General features: G+C 42.8%; 1 protein-coding gene across 1 annotated transcript in view; it reads right to left on the bottom strand.

Annotated features, from left to right (window-relative positions):
- CACHD1 (cache domain containing 1) overlaps positions 1-20,611 on the bottom strand; it is a 102,420-nt gene extending 81,809 nt beyond the window's left edge. The window contains exon 1 of the mRNA XM_072419398.1: positions 20,334-20,611. Coding sequence (XP_072275499.1) covers positions 20,334-20,492 — 159 coding nt within the window. The 5' untranslated portion in view covers positions 20,493-20,611. The remainder of the gene's footprint in view (positions 1-20,333) is intronic.
- Positions 20,612-20,942: the final 331 nt, after the last annotated feature.

Below are 20,942 nucleotides of genomic sequence, written 5' to 3'. Positions count from 1 at the left end.
GAACGAGAATAGTCGCTGGAAATGAACGACCGGACCGGCGGATCGGATTGGACGACGATCGTTTGCCATCTATCGTGTGTACGGTCGTTCAGTGATCGTTCATGGTCTGAGCATGTGCGATGAATGAACATTTGCTCACTTCCTGTATCGTTCAAACGATCGCATCTATTGTGTGTACAATATCTGTGAACGATCGTGTCGTTATCTGCATGTACAGGATCGGTGCTATACGATCGTTCGTCGTTCGTTTACCAACGATAATTATTGGAAGTGTGTACGTAGCTTTAAACCCTTTCATACCCACTTGTGAAACAATGAGGTTCCGCTTTGCACCCGTAAGCAGCAAAGCACATTGCGGATATTCAGATTTGCACTCAGGTGCAATGCAAATCTTCAAACAGCCACTGCGCAGGCGACTAATTCTGCAAAAAATGGTTCCCAAACATGGTTAAGCTCAAAGCAGAATGCTGTGGCTCCACGCTGGCCTAAAAAATTGCCCTTAGTGCCGTCACTAAATGACATTCAATAGGGTTCCCATTAGCTCAAGGATTTAAAAGTTGTGTAGGAGAGGACAGAGAAGCTGGGTCAGCACAGACATCATCTACACAGTTACAGAATAGCGAGCTATGGCATGCAATAAGTGGGGGCTGTGATAAAGAAACGGACACAAAAAAAATTTGCTTCCAAGCTTAATGGAGCATAGCAAGTAATAAAATATCTAAATGGAATAGAAAAACACTGCAAGTTACCTTTACAAATACTTTAAAAATCGGTGCTTCCACAATATTTTTGTAGCTTGGAGACAGGGTCTCTTTAACAAAATGACATTTAAACAGCAATATATATATATACTAAAACTATGTGACAGAGTTGCTGGGATGTTAGTCCTGCCAGAAATCCTATATGATTGTAACACAGGCATACAAATTACAAGGTGTTATTTCAAACAGTTCTTCCCTTGGACTACAAAGCAACTCCCCTAAATGTTGTGCCAATGAGAAGAATTGGAATTCTGTAGTTTGGAAAAAGGGAACTAGGAAGGACTGACAACCTTTCTTGCAAGCGTTCAGAAAAAGTAGTGTTGTCAGAACAGTAAATTGGTGCATTGGTGCCAGGGTCAACAGGTACTCCTGGGTCTTTACAAAGCAAAATTGGAAATGTGCATGTATTGGTAATCTGTAATATATATGGTATGGTGAGTAAATGGAGGGATGTTTGTAGTCCTAAAACACTTCCTGTGGGTGACAGCCATGACCTGCCATACATTCAGTAAAGCAGGGTTTCTCAAGAAGCTGTTACAGGTTTCCTTGAGCAATTTGGACCTCTCAGGTCAGTTTAAGTGACACCAATGATCTTTTTGGAAGGGACAGAACAGGTATAAGTGAGTATTGCTGGTTTAATTTCACAGTAGATGAGCAGAAGCAATGTTTTATTATTTGTGCAAGCAAAGGGTGTAATCAAGAGAACGTATGTTCCCTTATGTTAGGGAAACTGTGTTTCTCATCCAGGGTTCCTCAAGAGGCTGTTCCAGGTTTCCTTGAGCACTTTGGACCTCTCGGGTCAGACTAAGTGACACCTTTTTGGCTATTTATAGGAGTGACATTCTTCCCAATGACCAGCAATCTAAGAGGAATTCTTACCACTGACCACCACACTAATGTACTGTGAGCTATGGATATAATAAATATAGCCGGGGTTCCCTGAAGACCTGAAAGTTTTTTCAGGTAAAAAAAAAAAAAAAAAAAAAAAAAAAAAGTAAAAAGCTACAGATAAAAAAAGTAAGCGTTGTCACCCTAGAATAAGGAGATCTTGGCACCAGGTCAAAAGCTTATCAAGCTTTGATATATTGTGCTTGGATTTAGATACATCAAAGTAATATTTAGCATTGAAAAAGGAAAACAAATCCCTTGAGTTGAGAGAAGTTGCAATAGAGTTGTCACCCCACAAGGAGTTCTTGGCACCAGGTCAAAATAAAGATAATTCTGCAAGGTTTAATATATTGCACTTTTGATCTTGGATTTAAATAAAACTGAGTAATATTTAGCATAGCAAAAAAATACTTGGATTAACAGAAAAAGAAGGGAAGAAAAAGCAAGAAGTATTATACACTGGTTGATACATTTTCCAGAGCTATACCAACCTGCTTGCTTATGCAAAGCCCCAGCTGGTGGTGGGGAGAGTGAAAAGTGTTAACAAATGTGGAACTTTTGTATGTCCGCCAATAACAATGTGTGCATTCCAGAGTAACCCCTATCCGACCCCCCCCTTCTTTTATTCTCCATCCAGGCTTAAAGCTATAAGATCTCTCGGAAGCCGAACACCAATGAGAGTTGCAGAAACGCACAAAGCTTGATGACACAATGCATTCTTTAGGAAAGACAAGCTGCCTATTAAATGCACCCTAATAAAGTGCGCACATATTCAATGGCAGCGTGTTACTGAGTGCAGGCCAGCTTATTGCAAGATGGGTGGGGTGGGGGGAGCCCTGGCGGATGCCATGACTCCTCTGTAAACCGAGAACCCCGCCACGAATGCCAACAAACGTAGGCCTCACTGCGGTCAAAATCCAACCTGATTGCGGCGGTGGCGGCTTTGGTGAGATGTGCACTTGCAATCACCGTACAAAGCCAAAAGTTGTCTTCGGGTCTGTATTCTGATGGCAAGAACTAGAGAGGCCCCATTCTCGGTGTCAGAAAAATCAGGTATAATTAGGAGTGCTGGAACTCAAAAACATTGCGATACAACATCTGGATGACATTTGTCTCAGGAAAAAGTGCGCTTGGCTAGTTTTAACTCTTTCCGTGCTACGAGACCAGTGGAAAAAAAATGAGGTTATGTTCTGTGCATTTCACCCTATTTGCAGTCACCAAATGATTGCAGTTTTTTTTAGCAAAATATCGGACTCCTTATGGGTCTAAATTAAAGTAGAATTTACTTGCTGACACCAATGGACTTGCCATAAGGCACAAATATGCACAACACATTTGCACATTATTGGGCAGCATGGTGGCTCAGTGGTTAGCATTCTAGCCTTTGCAGCACTAAGTTCAAGGTTTGAATCTCGGCCAGTGGGTTTCCTCCGGGTAATCTGGTTTCCTCCCACATTCTAAAAGTTTAATTGGCTTTCCCCAAAAATTGGCCTTAGACTGTAATAAAGAAATATGACTATGGTAGGGACATTAGATTGTGAGCCTCTTTGAACCTGCAAACTCCATGCAGATAGTGTCCTGGCCAAGATTCAAACCTGGGACCACAGAGTGCTAACCACTGAGCCGCCCAAAAATATATTTATAAAATCCCCTACCCCCTATTTATTTTTTTTTTTTTTACAAAGATGTTTAAATAATAACTCAGTTTTTCCCACTTACCTGGGAAACGGTGGAGGTTTTAATACAATAGGTGATACTGAACCACTGGTTGTGGACTACTAATATGGCCATCTCACAAATGTGGAGTTGGGTTTCGGCGGCAATGTCTAAAGTAACCTTGTGCCAATCATAGATATAAATAATAAATATATTTAGGTTACAGGAAGGACCAAAGGGAAGTTGCAGAGAGGATGTACAATACGCTATTATACTCCATAAATGTAGAAAAAATTAGGTTCCTTATGGCTGAACTATAGAAAGAAGGGAGCTATGTGGCATTAAAATCCTACATATTTATTAGATATCCTAAGAGTCATAAATCACAATAATAACAATGTACAAATTTTCAAAAAACATTGGTAGCTTCTGACGCGTTTCGCGGGAGACCTGCTTCTTCAGCAAGCGAAGAAATTGCTTTTCATACACAACTGAAGTACAAAAACAGAATTTAAATATATTTAGAGTACAACCCAGAATCTTTTTTGAGACAGGTGGAAATTGGTAGAAATTGTAGGTGGGTGACATCCCCTGTATTATGACCCAACTCGTCAGTAACCATAAAAAACCAGCCGGGTGATTACTAAAAATAGCCAGATGGTGTGCCCGGCTAAAAGGGGCCAGGGAGAACACCGATATTTATGTATATAAATACATTTCCTTATTTCTGTTTTTGTACTTCAGTTGTAAATTAAAAGTTGTTTCTTTGCTTGGTAAATTCCCTGAGGAAGCAGATCTCCCGCGGAACGTGTCAGAAGCTACCAATGTTAATTTAAAAATTTGTATCTTGTTGTTATTGTCATTTTTGACTCAAGATATCTAATATGTACAATTTCATGCCACATAACTCCTTGCTTTCTGAAGTAGTTCAGCCATAGGGAACGTCATTTTTTTCTATATGTGTTCTATTTCCCAGGAGATGGCAACACAAAAAAACAAACGTAATTAGGGTTTTTATAGCCTTTTGGGCCTCATTTTTCACCTCATCAATATCTCTTAATATTCTCCAAAACCAGCAGGAATAATCACTGCATGAATCCATTTTATGTGCGGCTTATGGCACGGCAGGTACAAGACCCGCCATAGTTAGAGCCGTTTAGCCTATATTCCTCTCTCTCCGATTTTTTAAGCACACAGCTTATCAGTCGTGCAACAGCAAAAAGAGACACAAAATGACTCTGACATATTTGGATTTTCTGCCGTTAATAATTCACCCTGACTCGCTACCCAGCATACAAGCCGAGAGAATCAGGACAGCTAATTATCCGCCAATCCACCTTGCCGCGCCGCACTCGCGCGACTTTTATCTGCACAGGACAGCTGCACGCCAGCGTTTGAAGTGAAATGTCAGTCTCGGCTAATGCAGTCAAGCTTACATCACTAATGATGTCTCGCGCTTTGAAGACGCATCTCAAAGCCTAATTAAAAATTCAAATTCGCTCTCCTCAGCTTGCTCGTTTGAACTGCCTTTCCACTTGGACCGAATTCAATTTTTTTTTTCCACTCCTCTTGTTATATGAAACTGAAAACGTCCAAGTGGAATTAAATGGAAAAAAAATGGCAACAGTCATTTGCTTTCATAGAGTCCCTCAAGAGATTGTTGTGTTTGGACCGGTAACAGCAGACGTTCATGTAACACCGAAGACAACCCAGAATGATGAATTTTCACTGGATTATTAATACAATGTTGTCATCCGCTACAAGAGAAAAAAGCCTGGAGACATGATGTTGCTGGGGCACATTTCCAGCTAAATCCAGAATATATATATATAAAAATAAAGATAAATATAATATACACAGAGAAAAACAAAATATGGAACGCAATGATTTTTACACCTAACCTAAATACAAAAAAGTACAATAGTGCAGCTTACTACTCCTTAGACGTGGTGGCTGCATTAGTTTGCATTTTTAAGGACTTCCCTCAAGTTTTGCATTTTCAGGCCTTGGGTGATGCTTATATAATGTAAAATAATTTATGCAATGCTTTTTTAGGTTGCTTGCTTAGGATTTGGACTATAGAACCCCAGCCATATTCCTCACTTCTATACCATGGAAGACAAAAAGTGTCCTGCAGTTCACAGAGGTGAACCGGCGTCAGATTTATTAATGCCAACTCCAATTGCAAGATTTCTCCAAGACACTGTTATTCCTTGGCAGCTGTACTACTCCATAATTTACTAATTCTGCATTTAGGGAACTTCATCAAGGAAGAATTACTTCATCATTTGGCTTTGTAATGGCAGCCGCAGTTGGGCGGAACCAAGAATTTTCAAGTCTTTTCAACAGAGTCCAGTAATGTAAGACGCTAGCAGGCCACTGCCAGCAACCAGGGTAATGATACGGGTATTGCATACGAAATGGGGACTGTAGGTTTGTTCTTAAGTTGAATTTGTATGTAAGTTGGAACAGGTACATTATTTTTATAAATGCAATTAGGACAGATGTTTGTCTCAACATATTATTAGGCAGTGTGGTGTCAGTTAAGGTGCGTACACACTTCCAATTTTTATCGTTCCAATCGAACGACGAACGATCGATTGGGCAAAAAATCGTTCGTAAAAAAGTAACCAACGACGCCGACGAACGAGGAAAGTCGCTGGAAACAAACGACCGGACCGGCGGATCGGATTGGACGACGATCGTTGAACATCGTTCGTGTGTACGGTCGTTCGTTGATCGTCCATGGGCTGAGCATGCGTAATGAACGAACGTTCGTTCACTTTCCTGTCGTGCACATAGTTCCTCTATCGTTCAAACGGTCGTATCTATTGTGTGTACAATATCTACGAACGATCGTGTCGTTATCTCTATGTACAGGATCGGTGCTATACGATCGTTCGTAGATATCGTGCAGGATCGTTCGTTTTCCAACGATAATAATTGGAAGTGTGTACGTAGCTTTACTGTATAAAACCTTCACTGTGAGTTAATCACAAACAAAGCAAAAAAAAAGAATCTTTATGGAGCCTAGACATTCATTAACTTCTGGAGTGACTGTGCTTTGATATGCAAAAAGAAACAACTGCAGAAACAGCTCTCCGCCCTAAGATCACCCACAACCTCAGCTGTGTTTAGCAAAAGATTTCTTCTGCAAGTCATGCAAACCGCCCCCTCCAAGCCTCCATCCTGCACACAGCAAGCAGGGAAGCCTTGTTCTTATCTAGGAGTCGTCCGTATGTTGGACGTTGACCTAGCCAGGTACTAATCTAAAAACCTAAAACTGAGACCTTCTTCAGCCAATGAAAGAAAATGTAAAAAAATATATTAATATATACACACTAACTCCTGTGATGATCCATTCGGTTGCTGGGACAGGAGAAAGAAAACTCAATGTAACCAGAGCTTACACAGAACTATGGAGTTCCTCCCTGGTCCCATGTGACAACACTAGGCCAATCATGAGGCACCTAGCATCGTCACATGACAAAGGAGAAATAAGCCATGTGCTCATCCTTACCTGAAGAATAGATCATCTGTTGAAGGATTCACCTATCGTGATATAAAACCCTGGAACCTAACAACATGCTTTGACTATAGGTTACCCGTTACAGAAAATGATCTAAAATATGTTATATAAAAAAAGCAAACCAAGACTCCGATCATTCCAAACTACCAAACACCTTCCTTTCAGACATGGCAATCAAAGACCAATCTTGAGAACCAAATTCAAAAGTAACATTCACACATCATATAGCAGTAAAAGTTTCGGGTACTTGTAAAGTCTGGAAGTATTTAACACAAAGATGTGACCACGGAGAAGCTCTTCACCCCCTACGCGTTTCATGCAGGTTCAAAGAGAGTGGATTTAACTGCGTCTAACAAGATTGATGTACACTTCAGAAAACAATGGATATACCATTTCACACATTCCAACCTATGCCTGTTATGGAACTTTTACATACACTTGTGAATGTTACGCTTTGCTTTTAAATACCGGATCGACTTGTATTTTTAGTCTATGATTTCTGAAACTGTCCATTTGCTTTAAAAAAAAAAATGAACTCTCTTAAAAATATCAGTGGAGCAAAGAAGCCATACAAGCTGCTTCCACATTTTCCAATTTGTGTATCTCTAGAACTGCCGCTCAAAAACATAGCCCATGTAAAACTTTGCAACGACTATTGCCTGCCATTTACAATGCTATGGGGCATTTCTCTACTGAATACTGATCTACTCATAATAAAAGAATCAGGGATGGGTTTACCTATAAGGCAGAGATTACAAATCTGGAGCTGCAGTCAAAATCATTATACTTAATGAGGTCAATTTATTATTATTGTTGTTAATAATAAACGGTATTAGTATAGCGCCAACATATTATGCAGCGCTGTACATTAAATAGGGGTTGCAAAGGACAGACTAATACAGACAGTGACACAGGAAGAGGAGAGGACCCTGCACCGAAGAGCTTACAATCTAGAAGCTGGGGGAAATATCACACAATAGGAGTGAAGATATGGAATGGTGGGTGAGTAATGAGGGTTTGGGAGACCGAAGAAGACGGGTAGGTGAGGTTGGGTTTTGAGTGCTCTTTTAAATGAACAGAAAGTAGGAGCAACTTGAATAGGACGAGGAAGACCATTCCAGAGAGTTGGGGCAGCTCTAGAAAAGTCTTGTATCCGTGCGTGTGATGAGGTTATGAGTGAGGAAGTCATTATTAGATCATTGGAGGAGCGGAGAGAGCGGCAGGGGGAGTATTTTTCTATCAGGTCAGAAAGGTAAGTGGGACAAGAACTGTGGAGGGATTTGAAGGGAAAGCACAGGAGCTTGAATTTGATTCTAAAGTGAAATGGAAGCCAATGAAGAGAACTACAAACACAGGTACCTTGATCTCAGAATATTCACCCTTATAGATGAAATCTAATAATATCCTTGATGCAAGTCCTGCATGTTTCGGCCCAAGATACCATTATTAAACAATTTTAATTACCTCATCTCTCACCCCTACAGGTTTCCTTCTTTCCATGTGACCAACTTCCCCTATCACGCCGCTTGGCTTTGCTGCTCCGTTGGCCATAGGAATTCTGACATTACATACAAGACCAAAAGTCCTGATTTGTAAGTGAGGACGTCAAGGGCCTCTTCACAGCCCATAAGCCTTGTAAGATCATGCAAATACTTCTAACTCAAATCTCCATTGCCTGAAATATGCGAACAGCACTGTGACGTGGAAGTCAAGAGGCCACTGTGCTGACAATCAAATTCAGAGCTAAAGGCAATTTAAAGTGAGACCAAATCTGCGATACTCACCTGTCCGTTATCTTGCAGGGCACCCATGGCTTCTCTTTTTGTAAACTGTCTTGATTGGCTGGGATGGCTAACTTCTGCTCGATTCATTCTCATTATGCACATTGAAAGATTTGCTCTTGTTTGCTCCTTGTGTTCCAGGGAAAACCATTATTAAGGATTTTTTAATAGGGCTCAGTGGTTAGCATTGGGTCCTAGGTTCGAATCTCGGCCAGGACACTATCTGCATGGAGTTTGCAGGTTCTACCCGTGTTTGTGCGGGTTTTCTCCGGGTACTCCAGTTTCCTCCCACACCCCAAAAAACATGCAGATAGGTCAATTGGTTTCCCACCCACAAAATTGGACTTTAGACTCTATTTATGACATAAGAATGAGGTAGGGACATTAGTTTGTGGGACAGCAGAAACATGACTTTGGACGTTGTACAGCACTGCGTAATATGTTGGCGCTATATAATTACTCTGAAATAAGGATTTGACATCACTTTCCGTGTGGATAACAATGCCATCAAGAGCAATAGAGGAACTTCCTACACAGGCCCCACAAATAAATCCTAAAAGAGTTTCAAAATATATATCACTAAATCACTAAAATATTTTTATATGGTTTTAACACGTTACTATAATTTTCATCTGCACTTTTTATTAAAATACCATCTGGTAATACTGTAAGATGGGCTTTGCACCTCCTTTTATAAAGTGACAATGCTCTGTGCCCGACTCCCCGGCGTCTGACCAAACTACAGCTGGCCAGTTCGACACACGCAGTCCGTTGTTGTCACCATCAAGAATATCAGCCTGAGAAATGCCATGCAGCCATCACTGGAGTGCATGCAAACAGGAAAAGGCCGCAGGAAATCTGCACTGTGATAAAAAATGTATTAGATGCACAGTGCAAAATGTTTACAAAGTGCAGCACGTTGGCTCAGTGGTTAGCACTCTGCTCTTTGCAGCGCTAGATCCCAGGTTCGAATGTTGGCCAGGACAATATCTGCATGGAGTTTGCAGGTTCTCCCTGTGTTTGCCTTGCTTTCCTCCCACATCCCAAAAACATGCAGTTAGGTTAATTGGCTTCCCCCCAAAATTGACCTTAGATTGACATATGACTATGGTAGGGACATTACTTCTTTGACAGTGCTGTGTCTCAGCCAGGACACTATCTGCATGGAGTTTGCAGGCTCTCACCGTGTCTGCGTGGGTTGCCTCCCATATCCCAAAAAACATGCAGTTAGGTTAATTGGCTTCCCCCTAAATTGACCTTAGACTACATTAATGACATATGACTATGGTAGGGACATTAGATTGTGAGTTCCTTTGAGGGACAGTTAGTGACACAACTATGAATTTTGTACAGCACTGCGTAATATGATGGCGCTATATAAATACTGTGTAGTAATAATAATAATAATAATAATAATAATAATATGCTGGTGCTATATAAATCCTGTGCATTATTATTAATAATACCATTACCCAAAAGTGCAATAAATTTTATGTAGAAAAAAAAAATGGATATCAAAAGTTGCTGCTTGCTTTGTGCCAGCACACCATAAGTGAGCATTGAAGTCATAAGAGTCGCATGAGAATTTGTCCCCATGTCTTCATACAGACTGCGGCCTAAACAGCTTTTCCATGACCCAGGCCCATCTGCAGTTGTTGTTACTCCTTCTCTATATCCTGTTTGAACTCTATAGAAGGTCTGGAGTTGCTGCCTTTGCTGGGAGTGAACATTTCTGTCCTTTGGGATTCTGCTTAAGGGCAACCTAAACCACCTCCTGTAATTGTGCCAGGAACCAGATCAAAGGGCCGCTCTCCTAATTCTCCTGCTGGGTTTTTGTTATGTTAAAGCTCACTGTTTATTTTTAAACCACTTAGAACAAAAAAAAAAATCCAAAGGGTGTTCTTTGCGCCTCTACAAAAAAAGAAACACCCACACGCTTTCCTAAATAGTTACAGTCCACCTGTATGAAGAGTTCTTTATTTCCGGTGTTATTGTAATTTGTTTTATACAAAGAGTGCAGGTAATGAAATTCAGAAGATCTGTGTGTGTCACCATCTCTGGAATTATTCTTAAAGAATCTCCGTTGTTATCAAACAACAATCTTAATAAAATGTTTGCATGTGCATTAAACATATTTTAGGCATGTTAATTACCTGTAAAAGCCACCTTTGTGCAGGCATTTAAAAGACTTATTGATGGGAGCTGCCATTTTGGATATGATGTCAGCAGTCTTGGAACCACAGTTAATACATTAAGTTACATAGAAAAGAGAGGGGAGGGGCAGAGGAGCTGGGCAAGCACAGACAGGAATTAAGACACTCCCAGAAAAGAATGAAGCAAGGAGAAAGAAGGCTGTGCCAGAAAACGGACTGATTTGCTTAAAAATGCAAAAGAACATAAGTAAACCTTACAACCAAATTCAAGCTACTGTGCTTTGCCTTCAAATCCACAGTTGTTGTCCCACTTACCTTTCTGAGCCGATAGAAAAATACCCCCCTAGCCGCTCTATTTGCTCCTCCAATGACCTACTAATGACTTCCTCACTCATAACCCCATCACACACACGGCTCCAAGACTTTTCTAGAGCTGCCCCGATTCTCTGGAATGGTCCTTCTCGTCCTATTCGGTTTGCTCCTACTTTCTGCTCATTTAAAGGAGAACTCGAAACCCAACGCTTCAACCTCACCTACCCGTCTTCTTGTGTCTCCTAAACCCTCACTACTCCCCCACCATTCCATATCCCCTCCTATTGTGTGATACTTCCTCCTGCTCCTAGATTGTAAGCTCTTGAGGGCAGGGTCATCTCCTCTTCCTGTGTCATTTGCTGTTTAATGTACAGGGCTGCGTAATTTGTTGGCGCTATATAAATCATGTTTAATATTAGCAAACTTAAATTAGTCCTGCATGAGTCTGGGGCTTCTTTCCAAAAGCTAGACAGGAAAAGAATAAAATAAGCAGAGCAGCTACACATTCTACCCCTGACATTTCTGCTTTTTTACAGACTAGATCTGTTGACTGCTGGTGATCAATCATTTAGTTGAAGGTGCTACAGGAAGTTGTCCCTCCAGGTCGCTTCCTTTAAAATAATCTTGCTTTCAAAGAGTTATATACAAAGTGTTTTGTGGATTAATTCTCACCCTCTTGGGGGGAGCCCATGAAGTTTACAGTTCCAAAGGAACTTCTGCAATAATTTCTATATCCACAGATCAATGTACATAAACTTGCTGATCAATGTAATGAATGTCTCATTGCTGGCCAATGTGAATATCGCCATAAAGACCATTGGTGCCAACGGTAAATGACCCGAGAAGTCCAAATTGCTCATTGTTCAAGGAACCCCTAGCGACCCGTGGAAGAACCTTAGGGTTCCACAGAACCCCGGCTGGGAATCAGTGCTCTAATGCAGCGATAATTCTTGTGTCTTGAAAAGTCACACAGCAAACATTCCCCTGCACATGGCAACCCATTGGCCGGTGTTTTTGGAGTGTTTTTGGCTGTATGTCAGATGTGATGTCCATGTACACAATCAATATCAGGAAGATATTGAATGGTCCTGAACCCATTGGCAAGTGAATGGCCAGCGTTAGATATTTCTCACCTGTTTATAGAAAGCATTATAACTTAAAACTAGACTTTCCTTTAGCTGCCTACCCCATATGGTAGGTGCCAAAAATGGTGGCTCAGTGGTTAGCACTCTGGCCTTTGCAGCGCTGGGTTCCAGGTTCTAATCTCGGCCAGTACACTATCTGCATGGAGTTTGCAGGCTCTCCCCGTGTTTGTGTGGGTTTCCTCCCACATTCCAAAAACATGCAGTTAGATTAATTGGCTTCCCCCAAAATTTCCCTTGGACTGTGGTAATGACATATACCTATGGTAGGGACATTAGATTGTGAGCCCCTTTGAGGGACAGCTAGTGACATGACTATGGACTTTGTACGGCACTGCGTAATATGTTGGTGATATATAAATACTGTGTAATAATAATAATAATAATAACCACTGGATAGCTGGGCAAGAAAAATAATCTGTTGTGTCGCCCTGAATGTCTGAAACCCAGGCAATCCTAACATATTTCTGTGGATTTCCTCCGCAATCCATACACAGATAAATGCCTGTGTGTAATAAAGACAACAAATTGTAATTCCTTTGAGCTCTATAAAGCTTTGCATACTATGCCGACAGTACATAAATACTGCAAAGGAAAGCCCAACTTTATCAGAATCACTGAACCACTATAACCCACCATGGCCTTATTATTCAAGGCAATAATGAGCCACAAAGGATTTCCAGCAAGTTGGAAAAACTTCTGTCAGCAATAACGACTACTTCCAACGATAGCAAGAGATCAGGACGGCACACAAGGGCACAGCACAAGGACTTATTGCTTAAAGGGATCACACTCGAAGACAAAGATGTCACAAACTACTAATGAACCGGCTGAAGATGCTCCAAGTGTGCAAAAGCAGGCAGGCAGGGCAAATAAACAAATACATGAACCACAGAACCCAAAGAAAAATAGAAGCAAATGTCCTCATTTTGCTATCATGCAAGAAAATCCTTTGTGCTTAAATATTTTTATTACCAATAAAGAGAAATTCCCACCTATAAAAGTCTATAACATAAAGGTTCCTTTACCAAGCACACCTTTAGGCTACGTACACACGTCAGATGATAATCGTCCGATAATCCCTGATATCACACAAGAATTTGGTGTGTGTACAGCGCTCATCGTTCATGTAATGGAAGTGAAGGGGAGAGAGCACAGCGGGGTGCTGCTTGCTTATTCTCCCCCTGTACAGCGCTCATTCATGCATCGTTCATTCAGTCCTAAAGCTGCGTACACACTTGCAATTTTTGTCGTTGGAAAGGATCTTTCACGATCCTTTCCAACAGCAAGGGAGTGCACGATGCATGAACAGTGCTGTACATACAGCACCGTTCATGCTCTATGGAGAGGGGAGGGGGAGAGCGACGGAGCGGCACCCTGCTGCGCGCTCTCCCCCTTCCCTTTCATTAGGATCGGTCGTCGTCCATTGTCCATGGATCCGGCAGGTCGGTCGATGGACGACACCGACTGTACATACGGCAGATTTTCGCCCGATATTTGGCCGCTGCCGATTATCGGGCGATAAAAATCTGCCGTGTGTACGTAGCTTTACCCTTCCATGCAGTCCAATTTCGCCATATCCTTTACTAGAAGCTTTCCTATCTCATTCAATCCTCGTCACCCTTTGCTGGGTGCACATGCGCAGTATAATCCTACCCATCATGGCCATGCGCACTCTAGTTGCACATTTCGTGCATGTGCACTCAGCAGACAGACTGTAGCTCATAAGTCATTGCAAGTAAAAAACAAAAGCAGAGATACTGATCCAAGTTAAAAGTTCCTGAGTTAAGGAATATCAAGTGAACTAGAAGGTGGATGGTCTGCTATTTTTATCTTTTATTTATGAAGTCTTGACATTTTTCTCAGGAAAGGCCTGTAGATGACAAGACCGCATACATAGCAAGTATAAACTATGACAAAAGGAAAAGAAGAAAACCCTGCAGAGCTGAGCATAAAATCTATTGATAGATACAAACTTGCAATTATTATTGGAAAAGATTGAGATGAGTAGGAGTCACCCTGCTGCATCCTCCCCCAAAGGAATGACAGGAGTGGTTATTGGTGGTCACTCTTTAGATTTTCTCCCACGACAATCAGGAATTCATTACCACTTAAAGAAGTCTTGGATAACTAAAATCTTAAACAGATTACATGCCATGTCATGTAGGATGCAAGCATGGTATCATTCAAAGATTTTAACAAAGAAAAGAAAATATAAAACTTGTTGCAAAAACTATTTTAGTTTTAAGATGTAGGGTTGTGCTAAAATTGGCTGAAAATAATAGATGGCCAGTGTTGAAGTCAGAATCTTTTTTGAGCTGGGTGGAAAAAAGCTGTACGTGGGTGGTAGCCCCTGTGTTGTGACCCAACTCTTCAGTACCAACCCAAAAACAGCCAGGAGGTTACTGAAAAGTGCCGGGTGTTGCGTCCGGCAAAAAAGGGCCGGGGGAGAACACTGCTGGCAAAAAAATCTTGGCAACAATTCTCCAACAAAAGCAGTACCAGTGATGCCCATTTGCTCTTCCCCTCTATTAATAATAATAATAATATTATTATTATTATTATTAATACACAGTATTTATAGAGCGCCATCATATTACTCATCTCACTAACTGTCCCTCAAAGGAGCTCACAATCTAATGTCCATACTATAGTAATATGTCACTAATGTAGTCTAGGGTCAATTTCACAGGGAAGCCAATTATTCTAACTGCATGTTTTTGGGATGTGGGAGGAAACCAGAGTACCTGGAGGAAACACATGCAGACACAAGAAGAACCTACAAACTCCATGCAGATAGTGTCCTGGCTGGGATTCGAACCTAGCGCTGCAAAGGCCAGAGTGCTAATCCCTGAGCCACCGTGCTGCCCTCTACACCGAGTTACAAAAGTGCTGGCAGTCCGTGGTGCCAAGGGCAGGAAGATCATAGCAAGATAATTACAAGCAATGTTTCTTATTTTGCACAACATTTATGAAATAAGCACCTCCACTGGCCAGAAGGGTTTATCTTTAAGAAATATGTACCAACTTGGATAATCATGCTGCAAGTAAGTGCTCATACGTGTAAAATAGCTCCATCACCAACAGGCGTGTATCTCAATGCAGTGCTCAACCCAGAAATTTTTTAAGCAGGATGGGAGAACATTTTAGGTGTATATAGTGACCAAACTCTTTGGTAACCACCCAAAAACAGCCGGGTGGGTGCTGAAAAGTGCCGGGTGGTGCTCCCAGCTAAAAGTGCCTAGGGAGAATCCTGCAATGGATTCCTGCAATTTGCTCAAGCACTGGAAGATGCCATTTTCAGGAAGATATCCGCGCCTCCATGGTCACCTTTACACAAATAAATGAGATATAAGCCAGGCAGTTACTATTTCCATAGACGATAATTGCACTAATCTGCCCAACGATGCAAACATGTCCAGAATATTGTAGCTATCCCTCCAATTTAAGGCCACACCATAATCTCACATTACAAGTAGCCTGCACAAGATTAATATTTCAAGCGAGTCCTACAGGGAACCTGCATAGCCTTTCCCAAGCTTGCTATGCAACACACAAAGCAGGGGAATATTTTGTTTGGATAACAAAGCCCTTGCTGCAGGGGGTCAACTAACACAAGGAGGGTGTAAAAAGGTGTGGAGTCTGACCTCTTCAAAAGATAAAAAGGTTATTTGGGGGTGGCACCCTGCTGACCGCTTAGAAAATGCATGCTGGCTAATCTGCAAAGCTTTTAAAACTTAATTGACTCAAAGTTTTATATCTTTTCTTTTAAAGTTTTGCCTTTTGTTTCAGTATGTAAATAAAGAATACTGGGAACTGCTGAACTATATACATCTCTATCCATGCATACAATTTTAAGGAATTGTTCTCCCTGCATTGATAAAAATGCAGCAGTAGAAAATCCAAGTCTCTGGCATCAAATTTGCAAAAGGCTGCGCGGAGTCAGAAGCTTTGGACACCATTCTCAGTCTCAGGACACCGCGGATAATTTCCCTAATTGGATGCGATCGCTATTAATTTACCAGCTAAAATACGGCTTGTGTGCAGCCTTATTTAATTAGTGACCTGAAAATGATATTTTTAGGAGATTTCCCCATCTCAAATGGTCACCGCAAACCAAATAAAAACAAAGCACGCAGCCCAAGAGGTAACGCAATACCAGAAGCAGCGACAACTTTCCGAGCCGTGCAACAAATAGAATGGATAAGTGCCTGCAGAAATCTACCGTCCAGAATGCAAAATGGGATTTTCTAACGGTTTTCATTCCTTTTCCTCCTTCAACAACCCCGAGCTGCAGCACATGCCATTGATCTGTAAATCCCTTCTATGCCTCTGCGCAGATGTGCTGGAGATAAAATAAGAGAATCGCAGCAAAGAAAAAAAAAAAAAGAAACAGAATATTTTTATCAGTCTGCAGCCGAGAGCTGCCAAAAATAATCCTTCCACCAAATGCAACCTATACGGAATAGATTTTGCGACCCCTGACCTGCACCAATGCAGTGCGACAGAAATGACAGCATTTATTAACTTTAATGATTTAAATTATGTTGCAAAAAAATATCAATGAGTGTAACAAATGTTTTCACCCTGCAATTGTGCAATTAAGAAAAAAATCCTAATGCTCTGGGAAGGAAATAATTGATTATAATCTGCGGGGGAAAAAAGTTCCAACAGTATTTTAAATTGTTTTAATTAATTTACAAGAATTTTATTATGGAAAGGTCTTTTTTTAGGTATAAATGCTGAAATATAGAGTGCAAATGTTTTATACAATCACAGAAAATGATTTTGACAACTTGCTATTATTCATCACACCAAAGTTTTTAAATTCTAAATTAAAATCCTCATCATTGTCATCCCTATAGAATGAGAAAATAGAATATAAATACAGAGCCCTAGGCTAGGATATCCCAGACACAATGCAGGTCTGAACACACACGTGCAGCTTCAGAGGAACCAAGGCTGTGTACACACGTGCAATATTTGTCGTTGGAAACGAATGATCCATGACAGATCGTTCGATAATTGTTAACAAAAAAGGTGCACAATGACTGGTCAACGGCACCAACGAACAAGGAATCTTGCTGGAAACAAACGACCGTCCTGGCGGATCTAATTGGCCGATGATCGTTCGTAATCTATTGTGTGTACGGTCGTTTAGTGATCGCGGATTATTCTGTGATACACTTTCTCCTGTACACGTCACTTCCTCCATCATTGGAACGATTATATCTAGTGTGTACATTATTGGTGGATTATTTTGAACGATCGTAACGTTACAGCATGTACGGAATTGTGCACAATACGATCTTTCAAAATAATCGGGAATAATCATTGATCGTTCGTTTCAAACGATAATTATTGCACGTGTGTACCTAGCCTTAGAATTTGGAATTGTACAACACGTTGGAGCTTTTTATGCGACTCATTATCGTTATTTCTAGCCACACTCCAAAGTTTTTCTTTTGGATTAACTTCAAGCAAATAATCGCCCCATCTGAGGCCAAATAATGCGTTTTCACAAGAGGTTCTGCAGCAGCAGCAACTCGGAGACATTCCATCCAGGATAATGTCCATTGAAGATATTCAGCTCTTCTAATTAGCCTGGAGGGTTACTGCCATCACTGGAGGTATCAACCAGCAAGACAACAGTAACATTCACTATAGTGAAACCCTGAATCCCTCCCCCCCCCCCAGGCACAGGACGAGTCGGTCAAGACCCCCCTCCCCCACAAAACCCACATGTTGAACTGTGCAGGTCTTGGTCATAACAAAGTCAGCTTGATGGGTTTGTTTTTATTATTAAAATGCAGATCAAATGCAATTTGCAAAAAAATAAATATTTGAATGATTTAAAAAAGAAATAATATTTATCTTTGCTAGATAGTAATGTAAAGGATTCAAACACTCCAGAGAAAACTTCACTGCTTGCAATGCTTTCCTTCACCCAGACACCAAAACAGCAGAACCCCCCCCCCCCTTCCTGAACTGTAAAATTAGCAACAATGTGACCCCCATACAGAACATAAATGTACAAATCCCTTGCAATGTAAAGGCAGCCAAGCCAACAAGTGAATGGGGAATCGCATCATCATTCCAAGAACAATCCAAGAACACTGGGAGGTTTGAAACACAATATTGCAAAAAATAAATAAATATTTATATACACACACATATATTATTGTTATGAAGAGGGTTTTCTGGGGGGGGGGGGGTCATCCCATTGGACCCTTCCACCCCTTTCTAGAGTTCTTCCAGTCACCCTGCAGGAGAAGTGGCAGCCATGCATTACCCACACAGAGGGTATTAGACATAGTTGGGGCATCTAGTTGCAGGTCAGGCGTGGTATTGTAAAGGTGCCAGTTGATTCTGAAGCAGAGACTGGTTTTAATGCATTGCATGCAGTGTGCCATCTGCAGATTGCCTGGTTTGTATCTTTTCAGCAGTCTCTGGTAGTTTCTGATATTTAGAAACCATCTCTATTGGTCTCTGATAACATGCATGGCAGTCTGTGGCACCACACGAGTCCTTCTAGCATGGCAGCCCATGGCACCACAGGAGTCCTTCTAGCATGGCAGCACGTGGCACCATGCAGGTCCCTCTAGAAATGCCGTCTGTAGCACAACACAGGTCTCTATCAGTCTCTGATAACATGCATGGCAGCCTGTCCCTATAATAAGTCAGTCTCTAATACAATGCAACAGTCTCTGGTACAGTGCATGTTGTTCTAACCCGTCTGTCTCTGGTGCGGCGCATGTATCCAGTAACGTGCCAGTCTGTGGTAATATAAAGGTTGGTCCTCTTCAAAAATGCCAACTGCTTCTTGTAATACAGCAAAGCTTAAAAAGTAGGTTGGAAAAACAGACCTGAGCGTGTTTGTGCCTCAACACCAGCAGAGCGGACAAAAGATGCCAATCACCCCATAAACTGAGAGAAGCCACCACTATACCAGCCATGCCCTTCCAGAAACCAATCAGCCCATAGTACCAACATCACAAAGATAAGAACTAAACAATTCATAGCACCAGCCAGCAGAAAATACAGTCAGAAGCCCCACAATACCAGCTGCGTCTAGCTGGGCATCACATAATATAAGGAGTACCCAGCTGGGAGCCACCCAACAATACCAGCCATACCCCACCAGCAGCTGGGCAACTCAACCATGCTGAGCCATAAAGAAGACATGCCGAATACCGGCCAAACCCAACCGGAACCGGTCACATCACAGTCTCAGGCTTATCCTCACCAGGAGCCGGGCACCCCGACTAAACCCGTCAATGAGCGGGTCACCCCTAATACCAGACATACCCAAGCAGAACTGGTCACACCACAGTACCAACCATACCCCATCAGAAGCCGGGCACCTCAACCATGCCCATCAATGGCAGGTCACCCCCAATACCAACCATAGCCGTACCCAACTAGAACCGGTCACACCAAACTACCAGCCGTACTTTACCAGGAGTCAGTCAGCCTATGAAACAACTGTGCCAAGGTAACAGATGGGCACCACAATGCCACCCATGCGTAGGTCAGTTCAATCAGAAGCTGGTGACCCCCACATCACTGGAAGTGCCCATTGGCACCCCCCACAGCACCCATATACAGGAGCCAGTGACCCCCATAGTGCCCAGTCAGATAGCAGCACCCAGTCAGGATCTGGGGACCCCAAAGCGTCCAATCAGGATCTGGGTAACCCACGGCATCCAATCAGGATCCGGGGACCCAACAGCGTCCAATCAGGACCTGGGAACCTCACAGGACCAAATCAGAAATCGGGGGACCCCACATCGTCCAATCAGGACACAAGGAACGCACAGCACCCAAATAGGATCCGGGGAGCACACAGCGCCCAATCAGGATCCGGGGAGCACACAGCGCCCAATCAGGATCCGGGGAGCACACAGCGCCCAATCAGGATCCGGGGACCCCACAGCACCCAATCAGAACCCGGGGACCACTCAGCACCCAATCAGAACTCGGGGACACCACAGCACCCAATCAGAACCCGGGGACCATTTAGCACCCAATCAGAACCCGGGGAGCACCACAGCACCCAATCAGAACCCGGGGACCCCACAGCCCCCATGAACCCCCCTCTGGCCCCGTACCTGCATGGTGAGCACTCCCAGCTCCTCACTCGCCAGTCTCTTCATGTGTTCGGCCAGGAGTTGCGCCTCGTCCAGGATGGAGAAGTCGGATTCGGTCCGGCCGGCGGAGCACAGAGCGGCCAGGCACAACAAACACAGAGCGGAGCCGCTCCCCCCCATCACTACCGGGCATCAGACCGCCGGACACTACGGAGGAGGAACCGGAGCCCGGGATAGAGCCGGGAAAAGTGTGCGGGACAGCCGGGAACACTCACAGCTCGGAGAGCTCTGCTGCCAATCTGCCCGGAGTCCGGAGAAAGTGAGCTGAGGGGAGGGGGGCGGGGAAATCACAGCCACACACTGCGGGACCGGGGAGACACCGCCCCCTGCTGGACAGACTGGGGATTATAGGGACACTGGGAGCACACACAGGGGGCCACAGCACACACACAGGGGCCACAGCAATAGGGGGGGGGGAATAAAGGGAACAAACTGAGGGGGAACAGGGACCAAAATAGAGGGGGGAACAGACTGTGAGGGGGGGCACAGGGACCAGAATGGGGGACCAATTATCAAACTGGGGGGGGCACAGAGACCAGAATTAGGGGGGCAAGGATCAGATTGGGGGAG

The sequence above is a fragment of the Pyxicephalus adspersus genome, chromosome 8 (genome assembly GCF_032062135.1).
Source record: "Pyxicephalus adspersus chromosome 8, UCB_Pads_2.0, whole genome shotgun sequence".
NCBI lineage: Eukaryota > Metazoa > Chordata > Amphibia > Anura > Pyxicephalidae > Pyxicephalus > Pyxicephalus adspersus.
The sequence above is the reverse complement of the archived record's forward strand: the minus strand, read 5'-3'. Positions and strand labels throughout refer to the sequence as shown.